The sequence below is a fragment of the Myxocyprinus asiaticus genome, chromosome 7, assembly GCF_019703515.2.
Source record: "Myxocyprinus asiaticus isolate MX2 ecotype Aquarium Trade chromosome 7, UBuf_Myxa_2, whole genome shotgun sequence".
Lineage (NCBI taxonomy): Eukaryota > Metazoa > Chordata > Actinopteri > Cypriniformes > Catostomidae > Myxocyprinus > Myxocyprinus asiaticus.
In genome coordinates this window covers 4,336,375-4,358,698 of record NC_059350.1, presented here as the reverse complement: position 1 = coordinate 4,358,698, position 22,324 = coordinate 4,336,375, and the positions used below count along the sequence as shown (strand labels likewise).

The window sequence follows — 22,324 nt, the reverse complement described above, 5'->3', positions numbered from 1 at the left end:
TATGTGAAAAAAAGAATTTCACTGTATATGTGCAAATGTATAATGTGTGATAAATAAATATAATTATTATAAAAAAAATTATTATAAATTATAATTATTATAATTAATTATTAATTATTAATTAGTGTGTGTGTGTGTGTGTATATATATATATATATATATATATATATATATATATATATATATATATACAGCACTGTGCAAAAGTTTTAGGCACATAAGATGTTTCACAAAAGCATTTGTCTTAAGATGGTTATGTATATCTTCAGCTTTAATGTGTCAATAAGAAATATAAATGTTAGACTCCCAAACATTACTTTTGCAAATAGAATAGATGAGAATAGAAGAACAGGGAGCCCTGCAACAGATGTCATGGACCCCACAAAGCCCCCCACTGAACATCGTGTCAGTCTGAGATTACATAAAGAGACAGAAGCAATTGAGACAGCAGAAATAGACAGAAGAACTGTGGTGAATTCTCCAAGAAGCTTGAAACATCCTATCTGCCAACAACCAAGAAAACTGTGTCCAGGTGTAATTAGGAGAATTGGTGCTGTTTTAAACTACTAGTATATTAGGTTTCTATTTCCCATCTCTGTACCACTGAATGGGGTGTATCCATGGGCTGACCGGTTCTCAATATGGGTGTGTCTCACATTTATTTAAAGTCCCGAAGACGATCTTTATAAGAAGCATTTTCAGAAGGAAAGAATTACACTATCTTCATCTGCTGAAAAGGCTACAGAAAAATCAGATCACTGCAAACAACTTGGAGGATCAGTCGTCAACAAACAAGGTACAATAAAAAAAAAAGTGTGTTTTCAAGTGTTTTAAATAAAGACTGAATTTTAAATACGATTCTACCACATTCTTTTCAGAGAAATACCTTCTCTTAGAAGTACCCGAATCGCTGCAAAAGTTTGGAGGATTAAACAAAGGTACATTTCTGATTTTCCAGTCTTTTTTTTTTCCTCACTGATCTATTAATAGCACTGGCAAATGGTATGTTTTTGCTATTATTTTAATTTTTGATTGTGTCTCTTAATTCTCCTCTCTACAGTGATCAGTCATGGTGAAAGGCACACTAAATGAACTGTCCCAGCTGAGAGACTCAGGCTTTGGTCAGCCAGCGCCCAGACATGGATTGAACCTACTGTATTGGTTTGTTCATGAGTATATAGAGTTATACAATGATGATGTTGTACTCAATTCCAATCCTCAAAATGGAGCCTTTGGCTTTCACAATTTCCTAAACACAATTGAAGATGAAGATCACATTGTGCCCATTCAGACTTTTCCGTACTATGAGGTGGGCAACTTGAATGCCAAGGGAGCAGACAAGCTACCCAGTTATGTCAGGGCAAATTACAGCCATAATGAAGCAGATAGTAACAAGGATCGCATTATTGTGCGCCTGGATTATTCTGGTGCCTTGAACAGGGTGTATGTAACAGAACACAGTGACAAAAAACTGTTTGACAATAGTAAAACGTACCGTGTCAGCGTGGGGCTCCTCAAGATCATCAAGAACATGAATCGAGAGAGGTATCTCTCTCTGCTCTCAATTCCTCAAATGCAGCATATTCATGTTACACAGCAAAGTGCATTTGAGAGAGAACCTGAAAACAACTCCTGGTGTGCCATTCTTTAAATATAAAGATATAAACATATTTCATTCAATCCAATTTAAACCATGTGTTTACATCTTTTTGACAGGAGTTATTTTAAACTATTATTATGTCTCCTGTTTAAATCATTTATGTTTTCTTTCTTTCTATTATATATGTATCAGTTTCTATCACTATTCATGGACATTTTCTTTTCCACATGTGGTTTCTGGTGCTTTGAAATAAAATGTATTTGGTGACCCACGCTTTGAACCGCTTGTTCCTTGATTATTTAATGTATTTATTTATTTGTGTAGTGAGTGCAGATGAAAGTTCTGTCTCAGCATGGTATATTAAGTAGCCTATGTGTTTATCACGTGCACTTGAAAAAAGGTTCAAAGTATGTCTTTTATTTGTATATAATTTATTTGTTCCTTTTTTTATTTGATTTAAATACTAGGCCTGTTATAACTGGAGTCTTTCATAATGAGTATACTATAATGAGTCTTTTTGTGAGGGCGAGGCTATAGTTTCCATGCAAGTATTTTACCACTCCTCTCGTAAATATATATGATTTTTATGTATTTGTTTTATTGATTATTACACTGTAAAAATGTAAAGAGAGCCAACTCAAGGCACCATTTTGGTGTTCCTCACCTGCCACACCAGTGGTGTTTACGGTGCACACTAAATACTCCAAGTATTTGAAGATTGTAAAATGTATATATATATAGAGAGAGAGAGAGAGAGGTATACTGTAATCTACTTTGTTTATTCCTCTTTTATTTGAAATATTCAAGCAATTAATTAAAGCAATTTAATTTACTAATATCTTAATGCATAACTTATTATGATCATATCAAGTATGTGCACACTCAGTTCAGTCCTTGACCTAATCATTACTTTCAATAATTTTCCAGTCCTTTAATTCACAATTGACATGTATAAAACAACATTTTTTATTTATTTTTTGTAAGTAAAAATGTCTTAAGCCATTTTGGTTTATGGTAATTAATGTCAGTTTACTTACAATAAATCAAATCATACATAATTTTAAGCAGTTACATGCTGCCATAACTGTTAATGTTAAGGTGTGATTTTAACCTACTGTTGTATGTCACTAATGTCAATATGCCAATGCAAAGAGTATCTTTGGTCTTTCAAATTTTTTTCAAGCTATCAGCTTGTTTGTCTTGCTCACTATATTTTTATAATATAATCTACACTTTATATACAGTATATGCTTGGTGTAGCACCATATGAAAAAGTCCTGGCAAAGTTCATTATAGAGCAAATGTATGTATAAATGCAATCTTAGAATACAAACTATAATCTATCATCAATAATGGTCCAACTGAAAACACTGAATGATTTGTCCCCGCTGAGAGACTCCAGGTTTGGTCAGCCAGATCCAAGACATGGTCTCAAGCTACAGTGGTGGTTTGCTAATAGATGTGTTGACATTGATGAAGAAGATGGCAGCATGATTGCACTGTGAAAAAAAAGGACTTATATATTGATCTGTTTCTCAACCACACCTATCATATCTCTTCTGAAGACATGGATTTAACCACCGGAGTTGTATGGATTACTTTGGAGATCAAGGCTTCTATTAAGCCATCAAAATATGATCCCCCTATGATATGTTCACCAACTGATTTATTAACTTGTTTTCAACCAGTGACCTCTGCCCAGCTAGCTGATCTTGTTTCTAAGGCTAAATGTTCCAGCTGTGAGACAGACATTATTTCAGCTCGTCTTGTTAAGGAAGGGTTTGAAACCGTGAGCCCAGCTGTAACAGCTATTATTAATAGCTCTCTAGTAAATGGAGTTGTACCTGCCAGTTTTAAAGGGGCGGGGTTTAAGCGGACTAAATGATTGGAGAAGTCGAGTTATTAAATGTTGATTTCAATTCACCTGAGAAGCAGCATATAAGATATTTAGACTTGCTTTTAGAGAATAGATCATGAATATAAGTGTATTTTGTCTTTACTGCACTCGCAGAAGTATGAACAAGTGAAAAAATACGCTTATTTATAAAATTCACTTATATTAAAGATACATTCTCTTAAAGCAAGTCTAAATATCTCATATGTTGCTTCTCAAGTAAATATTTCTTGTTTTAAGGATTTTTAGACCATTTTAAATGGAAAACAAGACAAAAACACTTGATAACAATAGGATATTTTTGCAGTGAATTTCTTTACTGAATTAAACTTAATAAAAAGTATTTTCCCCTTTAATTCAGTGAATGTCATTTAGAGGTATTTTTAAAAGATGATTTTGTCCTCTATTGTTAACAAGCACGTTTAATACAACCTTTTGTCTCGGGGCACAAGCTGAATAATCGGTTAAGAGCTAATGATTAATCATTGCAAAAATCGCCGAATAGTCGAATAATTGGTCTAATAATCGCTAGAATAGTCGATTATCAAAATAATCGTTAGTTGCAGCCCTAGTATTAGATGGAAACGATGTCCAGTGACGTCATTGGCTGTAGTGAAAGCCGTACGAATTCTTCATATGAGTGCAGTCGTACGATATCAAACGAATTCGCCAAATTTAGAAAAGTTGTACAAATCTTTACGATTTCGCTGTGAGAGTGTGTTGCACATGCTTTCAATGTTATACTATGAAAATCAGTAAAAAAAAAAATCATAAATAATTACGTTTAAAAGATCATCTATAAGCGACAAGTGAAATAAACATTAACCATTTCGATGCTTATTTTGTATATGATTTGTACATAATTTCTCTAAACTTTTTAAAAATGATGACTCCACAGTTTTGGCATCATTTCCACCATACCCAAGGATGGACTATAAACTGGGCCAATGGGGCCAGTGCCCCGGGGTCTCTGACTACCTGGGGCCTCGGGGAGCCTCATGCTGAGAGGCCTGCGATAGCATGACTCTCAGAAACAAGCCTCTGCATATGCAAAAAGTATATAGACAAACAGTGCTTGGATGTGTGACAGCCATATAATCTCTCCCTAATAAAAACAAACAATATGGTAAAATATGTGCATGCTTGTCTGTGTGTGATTTTTTTTATGATTATTTACTAAAGTTTGAGTGCCATTAGTTAGTTATCAGCTATCCCACAGAGTAACATATATGCTTATATGCTTTCAGTGTTATTCATTTAATTTAGAGTTGTCCTATAGGACTGTCATGATTATGGAATTTAGCTCAAGTTTAATGAATTAATTTGTGTTTTAGGGCTTGTCACAATTATGAGGATTAATTGTCATATAATGATAAACTGTCATACTTCTTAAGGTGTGGACTTAAAGGAATATTCTGGGTTTAGTACAAGTTAAGCTCAACCAACAGCATTTGTGACATAATGTGGATTACCACAAAAATGTATTTCGACTCGTCCCTCCTTTTCTTTACAAAAAGCAAAAATTGAGGTTACAGTGAGGCACATACAATGGAAGTGAATGGGGGCCAATTTTTGGAGGGTTTAAAGGCAGAAATGTGAATCTTATAATTTTATAAAATCACTTACAGTAATTCTCTTGTTAAAACTCATGTATTATTTGAGCTGTGAAGTTGTTTAAATGGTCATTTTTACAGTCATTTTAAGGTTTGTTGACATCACATCATCATGGCAACGAAGTTGTTAAATTGGCTATAACTTTACACAGAAAAGGTTTGTAAGTGATTTTATCACAGTAAAATAATTTTTACATGCATATCCTTTATTCCTAGTGGCAAAACGTTTGATACAGTGAGTATTTTAATGTAAAAAAAAAAAAAAAAAAAAAAAATTGGCCACATTCACTTCAATTGTAGGTGCCTCACTGTAACCAAAATGTTTGCTTTTTATTTTAAAGAAAAGGATGGATGAATCTAAATACATTTTTGTGGTAATCAACATCATGCCACGAATGCTGTCAATTGAGCTTAACTTTTATTAAACCCGGAATATTCCTTTAAGCACACATACACCTTATGAAGTCATTTAGTCATATTTGACTTGGAATCATATAAAATGGGGATATATGATTTCTTTAAGTGTTTAAATTGCTGTCTTGTTTTTAATTTTAGGGAAACAGTAAGTATCTTGGATTATCTATTTTTGTATGGGTGCAGTTTAATTTTTATTGAGAAAAAAATCATTTGTATTTATTTATTTATTATTAGTAGTAGTAGTAGTAGTAGTATTGTATTTATCAACCATGGTAAAGATAGTTTGCGGTTTGAAATTCAGACTTTAGCTATAAATCTGCTATGTGCTTTCAGAGACGTGTGTTGCATTTTATTCTTCACGATTTGTCAGTTCAGATGACATCATCCTCCGCTCTGCAGTCGGTCATTTTCATTTTAAGACTTTTCATTTTCTAATGCAAATAGCTTCAAAAGTTGAACACCTAGAAGACTGAAATCACTCTCTTCTTCACAGCAGTTTGTTTTCCTGTCAACTCTTTTTAAGTCCATGAGTCGGGACGGTGACAAAGTGCTAAAACTCTAAAAACTGACAATCTAGATGGGTCATAGTAGCCTCAAATTGACCTTCATGATTTGTGGATATTTTCACAGATCTGTTATTGTCTCTTAACCCTTTTTTTGAGTTCTGGAGTCAACAGTTTACCTGAAAAATCAATGTTATAAGCATTGAGAGGTCACATTCTGGAAACATGATAATTATGATGGAAAAACACTATTTTCTCACAAAACAGGATTTGTGAAAACTTTCACAGATTGATTTGACTCAGTTTTATAACTTTGGTTTGTTGTTGACAAATAAAGTTTGTGTGGCATTCGGGTCATTTTTGACGCATTTTATTTTGGTTTCTTTAATAAAAATGGTTTCATTCATCTCAGTGGACCAAAGCTTGGTTACTTTTCTTTCATTTGCCATCTAAACACACAAAAAACATTGGACTGGATTTGATAAGTTTAGCCCCCGTGACAAAAAAGCAACACTCGTGGTGTTCCGGGTCAAAAATGACCATAGGAAATGAATGGGAAAGACTAAAACACAGAGCATTTATAACACTAAGCCTATAACACTGATTTCTCAGGTAACCTGTTGACTCAAGGATTCAAAAAAGGTTTAAATGACAAAAAAAAAAAATAATAATAATTATCTGTGAAAAAATCCACAAATCATGAATGTCAATTTAAGCCTAGTGTGACCCATCTAGGTGCTCAGTTTTTAGAATTATAAGCTGATTTCTCTGATGGCTTTATCCATTGACAGCTTATATTGTTATTGTTACACAAGGCAATGGGGGTAGAGCAGTAAGACGCAATCAAACGCGGCCAAATGTGATTGTGAAAGGTTTCACAAATTAGGCTCTATCTAACACAAGTAAATTTGCATGAACCCAGATTGCATGTTTATTGGAAATATCCGATAAAAGTGAAGAGCGCTTATTTGTCACTGTCCCGACTCATGGGACGTTTCCTCTCAGATGCCAATAAGATATTTAGCAGATGTTTTTGAGATGCTTAGGATTTTAACTATTTGTAAATCTGATCTTTTTAAGATGTTTAGCAGATGTTAATTTGTAATCCCTGATAGCACACATACATCACCCAGACGTCTCTTTGATGTGTGTATATATCTGAAAGATGTATTTTTAACGCTGTTTTCTCATCTGCAATACGTCTATAAGATGTATGTCACTGATGTCAATAAGACGTTCAGCAGATGTCTTTGAGATGTTTGTGATTTAGAATGTTTGTAAATCTGATCTTTTTAAGATGCTTTGCAGATGTTAACAACAGGATGATTTCAGTCGAAAACGGGACGTCCGGGCTTATATACAAAATGTATTTGAATTTTATTGGATCAAGGCCAGTTTTAAGCTACGTCCACTTTAATCGGGATACATTTGAAAATGGCGTTTTGGTTTTCAAAATGCTTTCTGTCCACATTGGCGTTTTCAAGCGTTTTCCTCAAGTTGCTCATCCACACTAAAACGTACGAAAGCACTTAAATCCCCTTACTGCACATGCAAAAAATCGCCATTCCACGTAAAAGCTGAAACGTAATTGTCCTCATGTTTCGTCGCCGGACAGCAATTCCGAGTAGACTTTGAAGGAACTCATTTTGAAGGTTGTACAAAGTAACATTTAACTTTAGCAACGCTCTCAAAGTGAATAACAGACACAACAACGGCGCTACAATGTGGGCCGCCATCTTGATTGTTTTGGGTTTAATGGATGACATGACTGCGTCACATGACAACAAACACCCCATCATTTTCAGATATCTCCATCTTCCCCATCCACACTACAGCTCGAAGACGCCATTTTCAAATGTGTCCATTTTGGAGAGCATTTTCGAAAAGCTCAGTTTTTGTTGTCAAACACACTGTCTCAGTGTGAGAAAAAGATGTTGCGTTTTCAAATGAAAACGTATTAGTTTGGACGTGGCCTTATTTAATGATTTAAAATTTCTCCAAAAACAGAACTGCCAGAAAAAATGATGGTAACTTTGAATGAATTGGACCAGCTGAAGGACTCCAGGTTTGGTCAGCCATATCCCAGACATGGGCTCAGCCTGCTGTGGTGGTTTGCCGATGAATGTGTGGAAATCGATGAAGAAGATGGCAGTATGCGTGCACTGTGCAACCCAGAAGATGGAGACTTTGGCTTCCATGAATTCCATAATACAGAAGGTCTTCTTCCTGCAACTCCCCTGACATACTATGAAGTGGGCAACCTGCACAAGGGTTTACACTTACTACCTGTTCAAGTTAGCAGGAATTACAACATCGATTTAGATGACAGCAACAGAGATCGCATTATTGTTGCATTCGATTCATCCCAGAACGAATTTTCCAGGATTTATGTGACCCAGCATTTAGACCAGTCGGAATTCAATGAGTATCGCACCTACCGCATCAGCCAAGGTCTCATCAGCATCATCCAAAACAAGGAAAGGGCAGATTTCCTCAGAAAAGTTTATGTCAGGCCACGTCGTCATCAGCATCGTCGTTGAGCTTGATAACCTTTGTAAGACGGTTATGAGAAGTCACGGTCTCATGTTTAGCATTCTGCTAAATTCATTGTTGAGGAAGTTTAAATGTCTTTTAAGGTCCACACCAAAATAAATGGTCAAACTCAAAGTGTTTTCATGAACTGCACTAACTTTTGATAACCTATGATAATAAATTAATTGATTTGAATTGAAGAAACTAATTTGGGTGACTGAATGGGCAGGATGTGTGGCCTAATTCTGGTTCATGGTTCTGCTATTGATGCCAGCATAAATTACAATCCAATAGCCCTTGAGATGCATTGTGTTCTTTCTGTTTATTTTGTTTTATTAATTTTGCTTTTATACTCCTTTTACAGCCTTAACTCTGTAGTTATAAAGGGCAATTCCATTGCTGTAACTGTTCCTGAGAATCCTCTTATCAAGAGGTCACTGCTTTTCTATTAGCTCTCTGTGTCAATAACACGTTCAAATCAATCATCTGTTGTTTATTTACAGTATGGATATATTTATATAGCATGAGTTTATAAAGGTCTTACAAAGACTGGTTATTGTCTATAATTCTGACTCTGAGCAGTCTTAAATTCATGCTATTGTTTGGTTTGCGACTGTCTGCATGGCTTGCCTTCACTTGTTTCGACTTATCATTATGGATTTGTTTGCCCCATCTTTTGTGAGTATTTCTGACTCGACTGTTTTTGGACTCTTTACAGAACTTCATAGCACAATCAAAAATATAACATTGTCATATAAAGTGCTGCATAGCAGAGCATCACAGATGTGAGATATTGCTTGAAAATAATACAATTACTATTGATTTATTATTAGTAGTAATAGTAGTAGTAGTAGTAGTAGCATTAGCAGTATACAGTGAGTATTACATAACTATAAAGTAGTGATCTATTTCTGTCATACTTTTTTCCATTAAAATTGAACTTTTATTTTGAACTGTTTCTGTGTTGCTTTAACAGTAGCTTCTCAATCCGGAAAAGCCGGTCGCTACTTGACTTAAAGTGATTATTAAACCGCAAAAGACTGCTATATAAATTAAGTAAATATGTAGTCTGCATGTGCCTAACACTTCAAAGTGAATAAGTGCCCTGTTCGCTGTCATCTGCTACAAACAAAATGCACAATGCTCATGATGGTGTTTTCCGTGTTTGAGCCAAAGATCTCTTAAAGGTATGATCATTTTGTGTCTTTATGTCAGCACAACACCAGCTCCACACATTCTCAAACACTCATATTTGAAGCGCGCAGCACATGCAAACTATATATTTATATCATTAAATTGCAGCTTTTGCGGTTAAATAATCTCACTAGGACATAACGTGATTTTAATTAATGCACTGAATGTTTATGTAATAACATTCGTACATCAGATGGTATCGGTTGAGCAGAAGTACAAGTGCATGAGCACGGTATCGGACCTGATTCCAATACCAGTATAGGTAATAGGACATCCCTAATTTTTATCATTCAGTTTCATGGTATATAAATGCCACAGTATTTGTTTATGTTCAGACTATTTGTGAAGGATGTGCAACTATTTTGGACCTATAAGAGCAAGCCCAGAACCCATGAGTAAACACTTACTCATTGCACTCGCATGCAAATAAGCCTTTTGCACAGCAGCAAAAATGTATGTGTGCTATCAGGGATTACAAATTAACATCTGCTAAACATCTTAAAAAGATCAGATTTACAAATATTTAAAATCATAAACATCTCAAAAACATCTGCTTAAATGTCTTATTGGCATCTGAGAGGAAACGTCTCGTAGGCGTATTGCAGATGAGCAAACTACGTAAAAGAAGCAAAGGTAAAGGTAAAGAAGCACTGCTTTTTCCCCTGGTTTTCTGCTAAAGCAAAGGAAAGACATGTCCCATGTGACAAAAAAAGAAAGCAAATGCCTGACGAAAAAGGCGTGTAGAAAAAGAATGTACTATACTAGTTCAAATATTCATCATAAAATAATGAAGATACACCAAGATACACTATTTTTATTACTGCATTTTAGTAACTTCATCGTAGCGCACTTTGCAAGCTTACTAGAAACAACTGAGTTATCTTGGCGATGGCAAATTGACAATCGTGAGTCGCCACGTACTAAAGCCATTGCGCTAGCATGGTTGAGCACAGTAAAGTGTGCTCCGAACGGTTCAGCCCGATGGTAAAAAAGTGGTTTTTGATTGGTCGGTCATGTTGATCAGATGGTTTGGTCAGAATAACACCTGTTTCACATTGCAAGCTTGAGCAAGACGTGAGCAGAGCGTCATCGTAACTACAGCTGCAGACTTGCAAGAAGACTTATTACAAGCAGAACTTAACAGCTTATTCGGTAAAATATATTTTCTTAGATGTTATGTTATGAAGGCTTAAAGGGTCATGTCATGAGGAGTTACATTTTCCTTGATATTTTGACATAAAAGAGGTCATTCTACTATAAAAACATACTGTAAATTTCAGAAATCAAAACTTAATCCCCAATGCAATAAAAGCATGTATTAAAATGTATATTCTCTACTTCCGAGAGTTTCCAACATCACTAGAGGGGCCATTAATAAACGTCATGGACCTGCCGGTGGGTCCAAAGAGGGGCGCTATATCACAAAAAAGTTTACGTTTAAAACATTAAAGTATCCGTATACATAAGTCAGGCATATGAGGTATCATTTTAAAGCTTCGAATCTGAACTTTTCGGAGATAACCATCACTTCTACATTTATTTGACATAAAATAACAAAATAAGTCTTTAAAAAGAATTCATGTTGCAAATTAGCATCCCCTAGAGGTAATGGGGTAGAAATATTTATATGAAACAAAAGTCTTTCAAATAGCACCTAAATGGACAATCATATATCAAATTACATGCATTCTCAGGAATATGACTGTACATTTTATTTTGTTGCCCTAATATCACAGTTTGAAAGATTTTCAAAAGAATCACAAGGTGAAATATGATTCTGTAAGTCATCAAATACAAATGTCTCTTTTATGCTCTGATAACTGCTGCTGTAAGCCCAGTAGCCAAGTAGCCAAAAACTTTATATCTGCTTTTACCTTAGGGAGTTTAAAAAATACTTTTTTTTTACTTGTCTGTGAGCTCGCTTGTGTGAATAATCCAATGTTATATCTTAGATGTCCAGAACAAAATATGCCATCCAGCAGGAAAAGCATGCTAAACAAATCATCAGAAAAATATGTTTTTGAATACTGATGACAAAATGTTTAGATCATCACAAAGGGGAGGATCTCAGCTTTCTAATGACGCCTAGATTGAGATTCTAGTCCACTCAGAGACCAATATTTTTAATGAAACAATAAGGGTGGTGCATGAACTGAAAATTAGACTGAATGTCTATGGACGAGCACATCTGTGAGGGCTAAAATGGGTTAGAGTGCCACCTATGTTTCAGATTTGTATATTGTGGTGGAATGTGATAGAGAAAAATATTTTTTTTCTAGTGCTTGCTGCAATCAAGTGGCAAGTGGCACTCTACCTCACTTTTTTCAAAGTGAGAGAGTGAACAGAACCAGAAATACATGTTTACAAAGTTAGGACAACAACTATTTTTTTTTTCTTTTTCAAAACACCTTCTGTTTATCATATAATTATAAACACATACAATATTATTTATGAATAATTGGAGTCTTTTTTCATTATTTGGGGAGGTTCTCTGAAAAATGAGACCAATTTTATTGCAATTAGTCCACAATATAACAATATAATAATAATAATTCCTTACATTTATATAGCACTTTTCTAGGCACTCAAAGCACTTTACATAGTATAGTGGGACTCTCCTCAGCCTCCACCTGGATGATGCAACGGCAGCCATAGTGCACCAGTACGCTCACCACACATCATCTATTGGTGGAGAGGAGAGAGTAGAGTTATATAGCCAATTAGTGGATGGGGATTATTAGGAGGCCATGATTGAGAAGGGCCAATGGGGGGAATTTAGCCAGGACACCGATGTTACACCCCTACTCTTTTACAAGAAGTGCCCTGGGATTTTTTTAATGACCACAGAGTGTCAGGACCTCAGATCTGAAAGACAGTGCCTTTTTACAGTATAGTGTCCCCATCACTATACTGGGGCATTAGGACCCACACAGACCACAGGGTGAGCACCTCCTACTGGCCTCCCTAATACCTCTTCCAGCAGCAACCTTAGTTTTCCCCAGGAGGTCTCCCATCCAGGTACTGGTCAAACCTGCTTAGCTTTAGTGGGCAACCAGGCAAGAGCTGCAGGATGATATGGCTGCTGGCAGTATGCAGTGATGAACTGGCCATTTGTGGCACCGGGAATTTTTCCTGGTGGGCTGGTCGAGTATTGGGTCGGTCAACCACTCCAGTCGCCGCTACTACCCAATTAAAGTGGGAGCAGGAACCGGCCCTCCAGCACGGCTCTGACAAACTTGCTCTGCGCTCGCACTGCGCAGTCCTGTGATAAACACAGTGCAACATATGAAAGCCTTAAAGACTCTGTGCAAAGCTCTTTGAAACCAAATTAAACAGCCCCAACATTCTAAACAGCAGTGACAATGTAAACAGGAAAACAACAGGAAAATGGTAATTACATTCTTTTAAATCCACACATCACCATTCTTATTGCATTCCAGTTAGTAACACTAACTGTAGAAACTATGGTGTTTTGGCAGAAATATTGTATATATTTTAGATACTGTATATTGCACTATAATTATATTAAATATTGTATATTAGGGGAATATAAGTCATTTTCATGGCAGATTTTTTTTTTAAGTCTCTACATGGATATTGTTTTTCATAATTTTTTATTTCATAGCCTAGTGTGGCCTAACTATTCCTGAACACCAAAGGGGAACCATCTGGACTATTTTGAATGATTTTTGTAAATAAACATGCACTAGATAGACGTCTTTGACCATTGTAACGTATCTTGCTCCGCTTTTAAAAGACATGTCCTGGATGCCTTCTTGCACCCATTTGCACTATTTTTAATTGTTGGTGTATGTAAACATGCACTAGATGGACGTCTTTGACCGTTTTGATGCGTTTCCGGTGATGTGTTCTTTAGTGCAAGATGATTCTTTATGTGTGCGCGTGTCTTGTTTCACCGTGCTTTGGACTATATATGTGAGGGTTTTCTTCAGCTCATATCAGAGTGGATTGCTTGTAGACCATTTATACGATGATTCAAGCTTTGCAAAGGAACTGTTATTGAAGGATGGGGCAGTTAAAAACACTTGGACCCGATCGCAAAACCGTAATCAGTAAAATGGTGTGGTAGTGGGCTAAAGCACATAGGTGGTAATCAGAATCTGGTTCAATCCCCACAGCCACCACCATTGTGTCCTTGAGCAAGGCACTTAACTCCAGGTTGCTCTGGGGGGATTGTCCCTGTAATAAGTGCACTGTAAGTCGCTTTGGATAAAAGCGTCTGCTAAATGTAAATGTAATGTAAATGTAAGTAAACAGTTCCATTAATGAATATTTCAAATTTCATGACTGTTTCGTAGTTTATGGTGATGCAATGTGTTGGATGCGCATTATGTGTAAACCCTGAAATTTTGTTTTATAATGTTGTGGAGCTTGTTTACTCTCTTCCGATTAAGTTTCAGATATGGCTGTATTCGAGGGACTGCACAATGTTAGCCAATCATAACCATGGGCATTTACGTTGAAGTTTTAAGGAGGTTGCTTAGGCCAAAACCGAGCGTTTCAGACAGAGGGCCAGAGACAGAGTGGAAAATTATCATATATTATAAAATGATGACTGTTTTGGTGCAAAAAAATTTACTTATACAATTATTTAAAAAAAATAGTATTTAATGACCCCTTTAACCCTCCTGTTATGTTCAGGTCATTTATGACCCGTTTAAGAGTTAAAAACAGTGAAAAACTAGACTTAATCTTAAATTTGGTCAAAATGCTTTTGGGTTATCCTCAACATTGACTAAATGAATATGTAAAAAAAAAAAAAAAATGTTTTTAGGTTTTTGTAATAGAATAGAATAGAATAGAATAGAACAGAATAGAATGTAAACGTTTTTTGCCTACACGTGTTCGGGTTTAATCTGACCCGGGGGTAAATACTGCTGGTTTCCAGTGCAGCTGTGAAACTTCTCTGGAAGGCAGTAGACATCTAATACATTGCATAAAACAGGATTTCAGCAAAATATTTATCATGTTGATTATGTAGAGTTTTTAGAAAATCATTTATGAAATATGATACGCACAGTTTTATAGGGTTCATATTTGCAGATATTAAACACAGACCTGCACATACTGCCAAAACTGTGTGTAGTGCACGCACACACACACACACACACACACACACACACACTTAGTTATATGTAGTTGTTCAACTGCACAATGTTAATTTGACAATGCTGACAATATATTTGCTGTACAATAATATGTTCTTTTTTTTGCAATATTCCTATGATTGTGATGTTGCAGAATATAAACCATGATTGTTTTTCTTATACTAATTAAATGTGTAAGTAATATGAATATCAGCTTATTTTAAATACTGTAAATCCACACAGTAATGTTAAAGATATTGTATATCACAAATAGGTGGCGCTCTTTCCAGTTAAAATGCTACTAAAGAAGCCTTTATTGGGTTTGAAAAGTTAAGCCTATGCCAATTCTCAAGTTTATAAATTATAGATAAGTATGCTGTAAATTTACTGAAAATCTATTTAACTCAATACGGGTCATCGAACATCACAGGTGTCATTATTTTTAAGGGTTAAAGTGTCATTTTACTTTCAGTTGCACTTCTATAACACCACAGTAGAATTATTTCCTCATGTCTTTGCTTTTTGCTGTTCACTTAAATTAGTCCTGCACTGTGACAAACACATTTTTGTGGACAGATTACAAATATTCCACTTAGTCTTTCAATACACAATTATGAAAAGTGCACTCATGACTAAATCATTTTAAGGTGCTGTAAAATTGTTTTAGATGACATTATATAACATGTCACACTGCTGTCATATGTCATCTACTCATAAGGAAATCTAGCATTTAACATGAGACCCAATAATGGTGTACAGAAATTTATGGAAAACTACAATGGGTTTGAAAAAGGTAAATAAACCAATTTTGTTGTAATTCTGTATATTATTGTTTATAAATTAAACTGTCTCAGTCAGACTGTGACATTTGCTCATGTTGGATTAGACACACCCACACTTGGTTGCCAGCTTAAGTTTCTGTTTCCCAAGTGAGCTTATCTTCTGCATTACTGCTGCAACGGAAGCACACAGGAAATTCTTGCTAAAACAATGAATATGTAAAAATTGCCAAAGAGGTGAGGTTACCTTTAAGTGTTTCTTTTGCTCTCCTTTTACTCTACACTGAAAGAAAAGTTGCTGTGTTTAACAAAGTGAGTAGGCTACATTGTGCTGGTTAAAAAAAAAACCTTCAGAGGTTGCACTTGTCAAAAATTACAATTGTATTTGTTTCTTATCTTTACTGAGAAACCCCAGACTGTGCATTTTTGTTTTACAAAGAATGTAAACAAATATATTTGTGTTGGACAGCACTATATTTGACTTACTTTAAATAATTTACAGTGCAGACATTCAAACATTAAATGTGTTTTTTTTATTTTTTTATTATAATCTAGTCATATTCTGTTCAACGCATGAAGACCATGGTCAGAAGAATAAAAAGTATATCCGAACTGGAAGACTCTGGATTTGGTCAGCCTTGGCCCAGACATGGACTCAAACTCTTGTTCTGGTTTGCTGATTACTGTATTTGTTTTTGTAATGATGACATGTTCCTCCAGTGTGACCCAACGAAGGGAGATTTTGGATTTCACATTTTTGAGAACAGAAGTAACAAACATAAAGTGAAACTTCTCCCGGAATTGAATTTTCCCTACTATGTGGTCGGCAATCTGAATTATCCAGGAGCTGAAATGCTTCCCGACTATGTTCTTGAAGACTACACTTACTGCAGAGAGGACAACAGTAATGCAGACCGCATCATTGTCAGTGTTCATGAAGAGAACAGCTTTGGGAAAGTTTATGTGACCACACACAATGATTTGTCAAATTATGACCCACATGCCACATTCCACATTACCAGGACCCTCCTCAAGACCATCAAATCATACCTGAATATAGACGACTTTCTGAGGGACACTGGGTATCATCCACAGTACCAAGCTGAGACATCTAATCAGCTAGTTTCTCCTGCACCTCTGTGGTATTACAGCCCAGAGGGTCTTCAGTGGGACACAATATATCAGTACCAAGTTGAGACATCTAATCAGCCAGTTTCTCCTTCACCTTTGAGATATAATGACCCAGACTGTCATATTGACATGGAATCACCCCCTGTTTCAAACAGCAATATAGACATATGGATAGAAGATGACACACCAACACAAAACCACCCTGAGAACATACCCAGGAAGAAAGGATTGTTGGAACGTTTCTGTACCATACTTTAAGAACTCCTAGTGTCTCTTCTAAAACATCACCATAGGCACGCTACCCACTAGCTGTTCCAAAATGTAAATGTAAATATGTAATCAAGGTAACATAATATATATCCTGCCCAAGAAGGCAATCTCAGAATTCATTGTGATAAACTCGGTAAAAACAAAAATTCCAAGATGGCGGATGAAGCATGACATTTTAATTATAAATCGTATAATCCATTCAGTACTTAAAAGTATCAATGAAAATAGTTTTAAAATAATGTAAAACTAACTATTTCACTCAAAATGTGTGTATGCATATTTACGCTCATTAGTATCACATCATTCCTCTCACTTAGGGAGCTTATTTTCTGCCAGTTTTAACCTCTTAAGACCCAAGCGTGACTGCTGTGTGCATTTTCCATTCCCCTTATGATTTGTAACTATTAGCCCCTAAGAAACTTCTTTTTTTTTTTTGCATGATTTTTTTGCAGTTTCTCCCAAAGACAAACTCAGCTGAGATCGGCACCATGTTGTTTTGTCACATGACTCCAAGGTTTAACCCTTTAATGACAGCCCAGATTCTTCTGAACTGAGATCAGTCGCTTTAAATGAAATGAAATGATGCATAGCCTATAGCGAAGCAAAATCTAATTTTCTTAAAGGGGTCATGAAATCAAATCAAATTTTCCTTGATATTTAGACATATAAGAGGTAACTGTACTATAAAAACATACTGTAAATTTCAGAACTCAAAACTTCCTCCCCAGTCTAAAAAGAGCATTTATAGTTGCCACCCTGCTGAAACGTCTCATCATGACGTCACGACACATTGACGTCATGCATTATCGCACCCTTGGCCCCGCCCACTGGCGCGCAGTTCAAGTCAAGAGAGGAGGCCTTCCATGGCTAACTATTCCTAAGGGGACCCATCTGGACTATTTTGAATTATTTTGTATATGAACATGAACTACACAGACTCTTTGACCGTTGTCATGTATCTCGCCGTTTTTAAAAGACGCGGTGTCAAGTTACAACTCTGAAAGGGAGAAGCAATTCTGTTTCATTCAGCTGCTGCCTCATGTTGTTTTGAATGTGTTCTTTCACCCATCTGCACTATTTTTAATTGTTGGTGTATGTAAACATAGGACGTCTTTGACGATGGAAGATGGAGGTCTTTGACAGTTTCGGTGTGTTTCCGGTGATGTGCACCATCAGTATGTGTGTGCGTAATTTCACCGTTCTTTGGAGTATGATGTGTTCAGGTTTTTTTTCGGCTCATGTCATCGTCGATTGTTTGTGAACAAGTCATAATATGATTCAAGCTTTGCAAAGGAACTGTTATTGAAGGATGGGGCATTCATGAATATTTAAAATGTCATGACTGTTTGATAGTTTATGGTGTTGAGTGTTAACAGTTGTGCTTGAGATGAACAGTTTAATATATTCAGATGCAGTGTGTTGGATGTGCGTTATGTGTAAACACTGCAATTTTGTTTTATAATGTTGAGGTTCATTCTCTTACGATTGAGTTTGTTGAATTTGAGGGGCTGCATGATGTTAGCCAATCAGAGCAGTGACCGTTTACATTGAAGTTTTAAGGAGGCGCTTAGGCCAAAACTGAGCGTTTCAGACAGAGGGCCAAAAACAGGGTGGAAAATTATCATATATTACTAAATTGTGACCGTTTTGGTGCAAAAAACTTTTATAACATTCTCATTGGACCTCGGGTAAGATAAAACAAAAATATTTTAAAAAAGAAATCCATGACCCCTTTAATTTTATAGGTGCTGTAAACGATTTTAGCCATTCTGGAACTTCCATGTTTAATTAGTCACCCAATTAGCCCCCTCTTTCTACAACTCTACACTCCAAAAAAACATGCACACACACACACACACACACACTAAAGGTCATTGTGTTGGAGACCGGAGGGAGGGCGATGGGTCCCCCCTCACCGACACGGTATAAGCACTTATACAAGCATATATACGCTGCCCTGTGAATGCAAACAATGGTTGACAGGCAGAAAGTCTTCTGATTGCCAAAACAAACAATCTGACCACGGCCAATGTATGGACATATTTTGTAACTAGCCAGGCAGTGGTGGATTTAGGCATGGGCGACATGGGCAGTTGCCCAGGGCAGCATCTTGTGGGGGAGCGGCAAGAGGCACGAGGGGGCGTCCCACAAGGTCAACAACTTTGGGAGCATTCTCATTTACAATCATCAACCCCCACACGGGAGCGTCTTAAAGCGGGTTTCGCCCAGGGCGCCATACAAGCAAGAATCGCTACTGTAGCCAGGTGTGATATTTCATGGCACTTACAAATCACTTACAGCACCTTTAATGCAATATTAGTGACATAGTTCAAATTAAAATGCAAAGTTCACATACTTTGCAGATTCTTTGTAAAAATGGAATGGTTCATGGGGTTTTCATTATCATTATTATCATTGTATTTACTTTTTGGCAGAAAATAAGCTCCATACTTGCGTCACCTGTATTGAAATCTATTGCAAGTCGAGTATCCTGTGCGCTGTGCATGCAGAGTTCTATTTGAATGGCGCGCAAAGTGGCTGCCCATGAAGTGCGTTCCAAATCGGTCTCTTAAGAGGCTACATTTCAGTTAGGATGCCTATGTGACAGGAGGCATTGATGCAGCTCACTAAGTTTTGGAATGGATCCATAGGTCTTGGCAAGGGCAGTAAAAAAGTACAGAGAATTCAAGCAGATGTTTTGTGAATTGTTAACAGTTTACACATTATATGATTTGCAGTTTGATTTACAGAGTAGCTCTACTATGTAGCCTTAATAGTGGCCCTATTTATGTCTTAAAAATATTAACTTCACTACTATCTTTGTACTTAATCATTCTAAAAAGCAGACATGCTACACACCAGTCTCCAATTATTATGAAATGTGAAGCTATTTCTGGTCTATTTTTGTGTAAAATAATGTGAGCTTTGAATGCTATTTGAATAAATAATTTTTTTACCCATTTCATATCTTGTGTGATGATTTCATAAAATTGAGTCACTTGCTTGCCCACTGAATTTCTTTTACCTCTTGGACTTTAAGCTTATAGTGAAAGTTCAGACTGATCTCACAGTGAAATTGTAAACAGTAGGTTGGCTTTTCTTTACCTAAAATAGCTCTGCGCTAACCGAAATTTAAAACACTGCCCCCAGTGGCCAAAGTGGTAAGTGTTGATGGGCGTATTGGCACATGGTGTGCAGGGCCGTAGCTAGTGGGGTGAAAGATGGTAATGATTCTAGGAGCCCAAAGGCCCAGGGGGGGCTTATTTTATTGTATTGTTTTAATAGGTAAGGGGCCCAAAATTCCTGTCTACGGCTCTGGTGGTGTGAGCTCCATTTTGTCTACGGAGTTGCACCAAAAGCTCATTTTTTAGCTGTACACGCTATACATTGAAGAGGAATGCATATTATAAACTGTACCCCACGACCCAAACCCCAGACCTAAACCTAACCATCAGTGGAGTAAAAATGTAATGTTAGAGGGGAAAATGCAACCTCAGAATCATGCTCATCACTGATTATGCAAACACGATTACTTCCTGGTTTCAGCTTGGGATCCAAACACAGGTTTCCAACTCTGCTGACGCAACAAGCTTCCAGTCAAATAAATGCTGCTAGAGCTTCTCTTAAATATGCACTCAGTAACTTTTGTCTTTGTGTCATCTTGTACTGACACTGACACCTAGTGGCTTGGATGCAGCATCATATAAAATCAATAGTTTTCAGTTTCAGATGCCATTGTAGAAATTTAGTATTGACAGTCAACCATGATTACTTTAATCAATGAGTGAAAGTGTCCAATAACAGGACGGTTACTGATGTTAAGTGAGTAGTATTCGGCTGGTCATGTGTGGACCCTCTCCATGTAGAATAAAACAGCTTTTATAAGGTTACTGATATGACTGGAGTCTTCATTATAATGTGAGTGCTCATGATTTCATACATATATTGCAAAATTACAATTTATGTCTTTAGGAGTTAAACTTTTTTAATGAGGAAAAAATTACTGAGTGCACCTTTAAAATCACTTTTCAGCTGATTTAATGTGTTATGTTTGCAATCTTGATATTACTTTTATTTATTTTTTTATTTATATTTGTTTTTAGTCTTAATAAAATTAATTAACCCTAATTTAGTTTTGAGTAATTCTGTTTAGCTAAATGACCAAAAAAAATGTGATTGAATAATAAAGGAAATACAGTGAGTTTTAACAAGATAAGAACATCATTTAAATGATTAAAGACAAACACCAATTTAATATTTTTGAATGATCATTTTGAATAATTTTACAAGATTTGTGTATGTGTAACCAGTTCTGCTTGACCTGCTCTGAATGGGATTCGAACCGAGGTGTCTGGTGTGGGAGGTGGGTGCAGTAACGAGGAGGCTAAAGGATACAGCCTCTTGTGTCAGTCACTAGTGCGCCTCTTGAGGCCAGGGGAGTGAGGTTTATTCACTGCATAGCTACCTGACAGCTGGCTACCATTACACTCACCCCTCTAAAACTCACTCCCATCTGGGTCATAGCACCACTGTAACCGGTCCTGCTTGACCCGTTCCGAGCGGGATTCGAACAGGGGTGTCTGGTGTGGGAGGTGGGTGCAGTAACGAGGAGGCTAAAGGCTACAGCCTCTAGTGTCAGTTGCTAGTGCACCTCTTGAGGCCGGGGGAGTGAGGTTTACACACTGCAAAGCTACCTACCAGCTAGCTACCGTTACACTCACCCCCCTAAACCTCACTCCCATCCAGGTCACAGCACCACTGTAACCTTTCCTGCTTGACCCACTCCAGGCAGGATTTGAACCAGGGTCTCTGGCATGAGAGGCGGGCACACTCTTAAAGCGTCTCTTGAGGCCAGGGGAGTGAGGTTTACACACAGCTAGCTACCGTTACATATGTTTCTTGTATATTAAAGTAATGATCTGGGTTCAATAAAAGTTAAGCTCAATTGACAGCATTTGAGGCATAATATTGAATACCACAAAAAAAAAAAAAATTCAAAAAAAAAAAAAAAAAAGAAAGAAAACAAAAATCTGGGTGACAGTGAGGCACTTACAATGGTGTCAAGTGAATGGGGGCCAATCTGTAAACATTCAAATACTCACTATTTCAAAAGTATAGCCACAAAACATAAACAATATGTGTGTAAACATGATTTTAGTGTGATAAAATCGCTTACTAACCTTTTCTGTGTAAAGTTATATCCCATTTAATAATTTTGTTGCCAAGATGACGTAACGTAGAAAGCCATAAAACCCTAAAGCGACTGTAAGAATGGCGATTTAA

General features: G+C 36.5%; 2 protein-coding genes across 3 annotated transcripts; both read left to right on the top strand.

The window, feature by feature from the left end:
- The first annotated feature begins 207 nt into the window (after positions 1 to 207).
- Positions 208 to 1,860, top strand: LOC127444037 (uncharacterized). The gene is made up of 3 exons (XM_051703174.1): positions 208 to 796; positions 879 to 938; positions 1,061 to 1,860. The coding sequence occupies exon 3, from the start codon at positions 1,070 to 1,072 to the stop codon at positions 1,649 to 1,651; it is 582 nt and encodes a 193-aa protein (XP_051559134.1). The 5' UTR covers positions 208 to 796; positions 879 to 938; positions 1,061 to 1,069; the 3' UTR covers positions 1,652 to 1,860.
- A 13,927-nt stretch (positions 1,861 to 15,787) lies between these two features.
- On the top strand, positions 15,788 to 19,996 carry wu:fc75a09 (uncharacterized). Of its 2 annotated transcripts, none has more exons than XM_051703047.1 (2): positions 15,788 to 15,877; positions 16,196 to 19,996. In XM_051703047.1, the coding sequence occupies exon 2, from the start codon at positions 16,214 to 16,216 to the stop codon at positions 17,027 to 17,029; it is 816 nt and encodes a 271-aa protein (XP_051559007.1). In that variant the 5' UTR covers positions 15,788 to 15,877; positions 16,196 to 16,213; the 3' UTR covers positions 17,030 to 19,996. The 2 variants fall into 2 exon arrangements, with proteins under 2 accessions (XP_051559007.1, XP_051559008.1); XM_051703048.1 differs by having other exon boundaries at positions 15,815 to 15,952.
- The last annotated feature ends 2,328 nt before the right edge of the window (positions 19,997 to 22,324 follow it).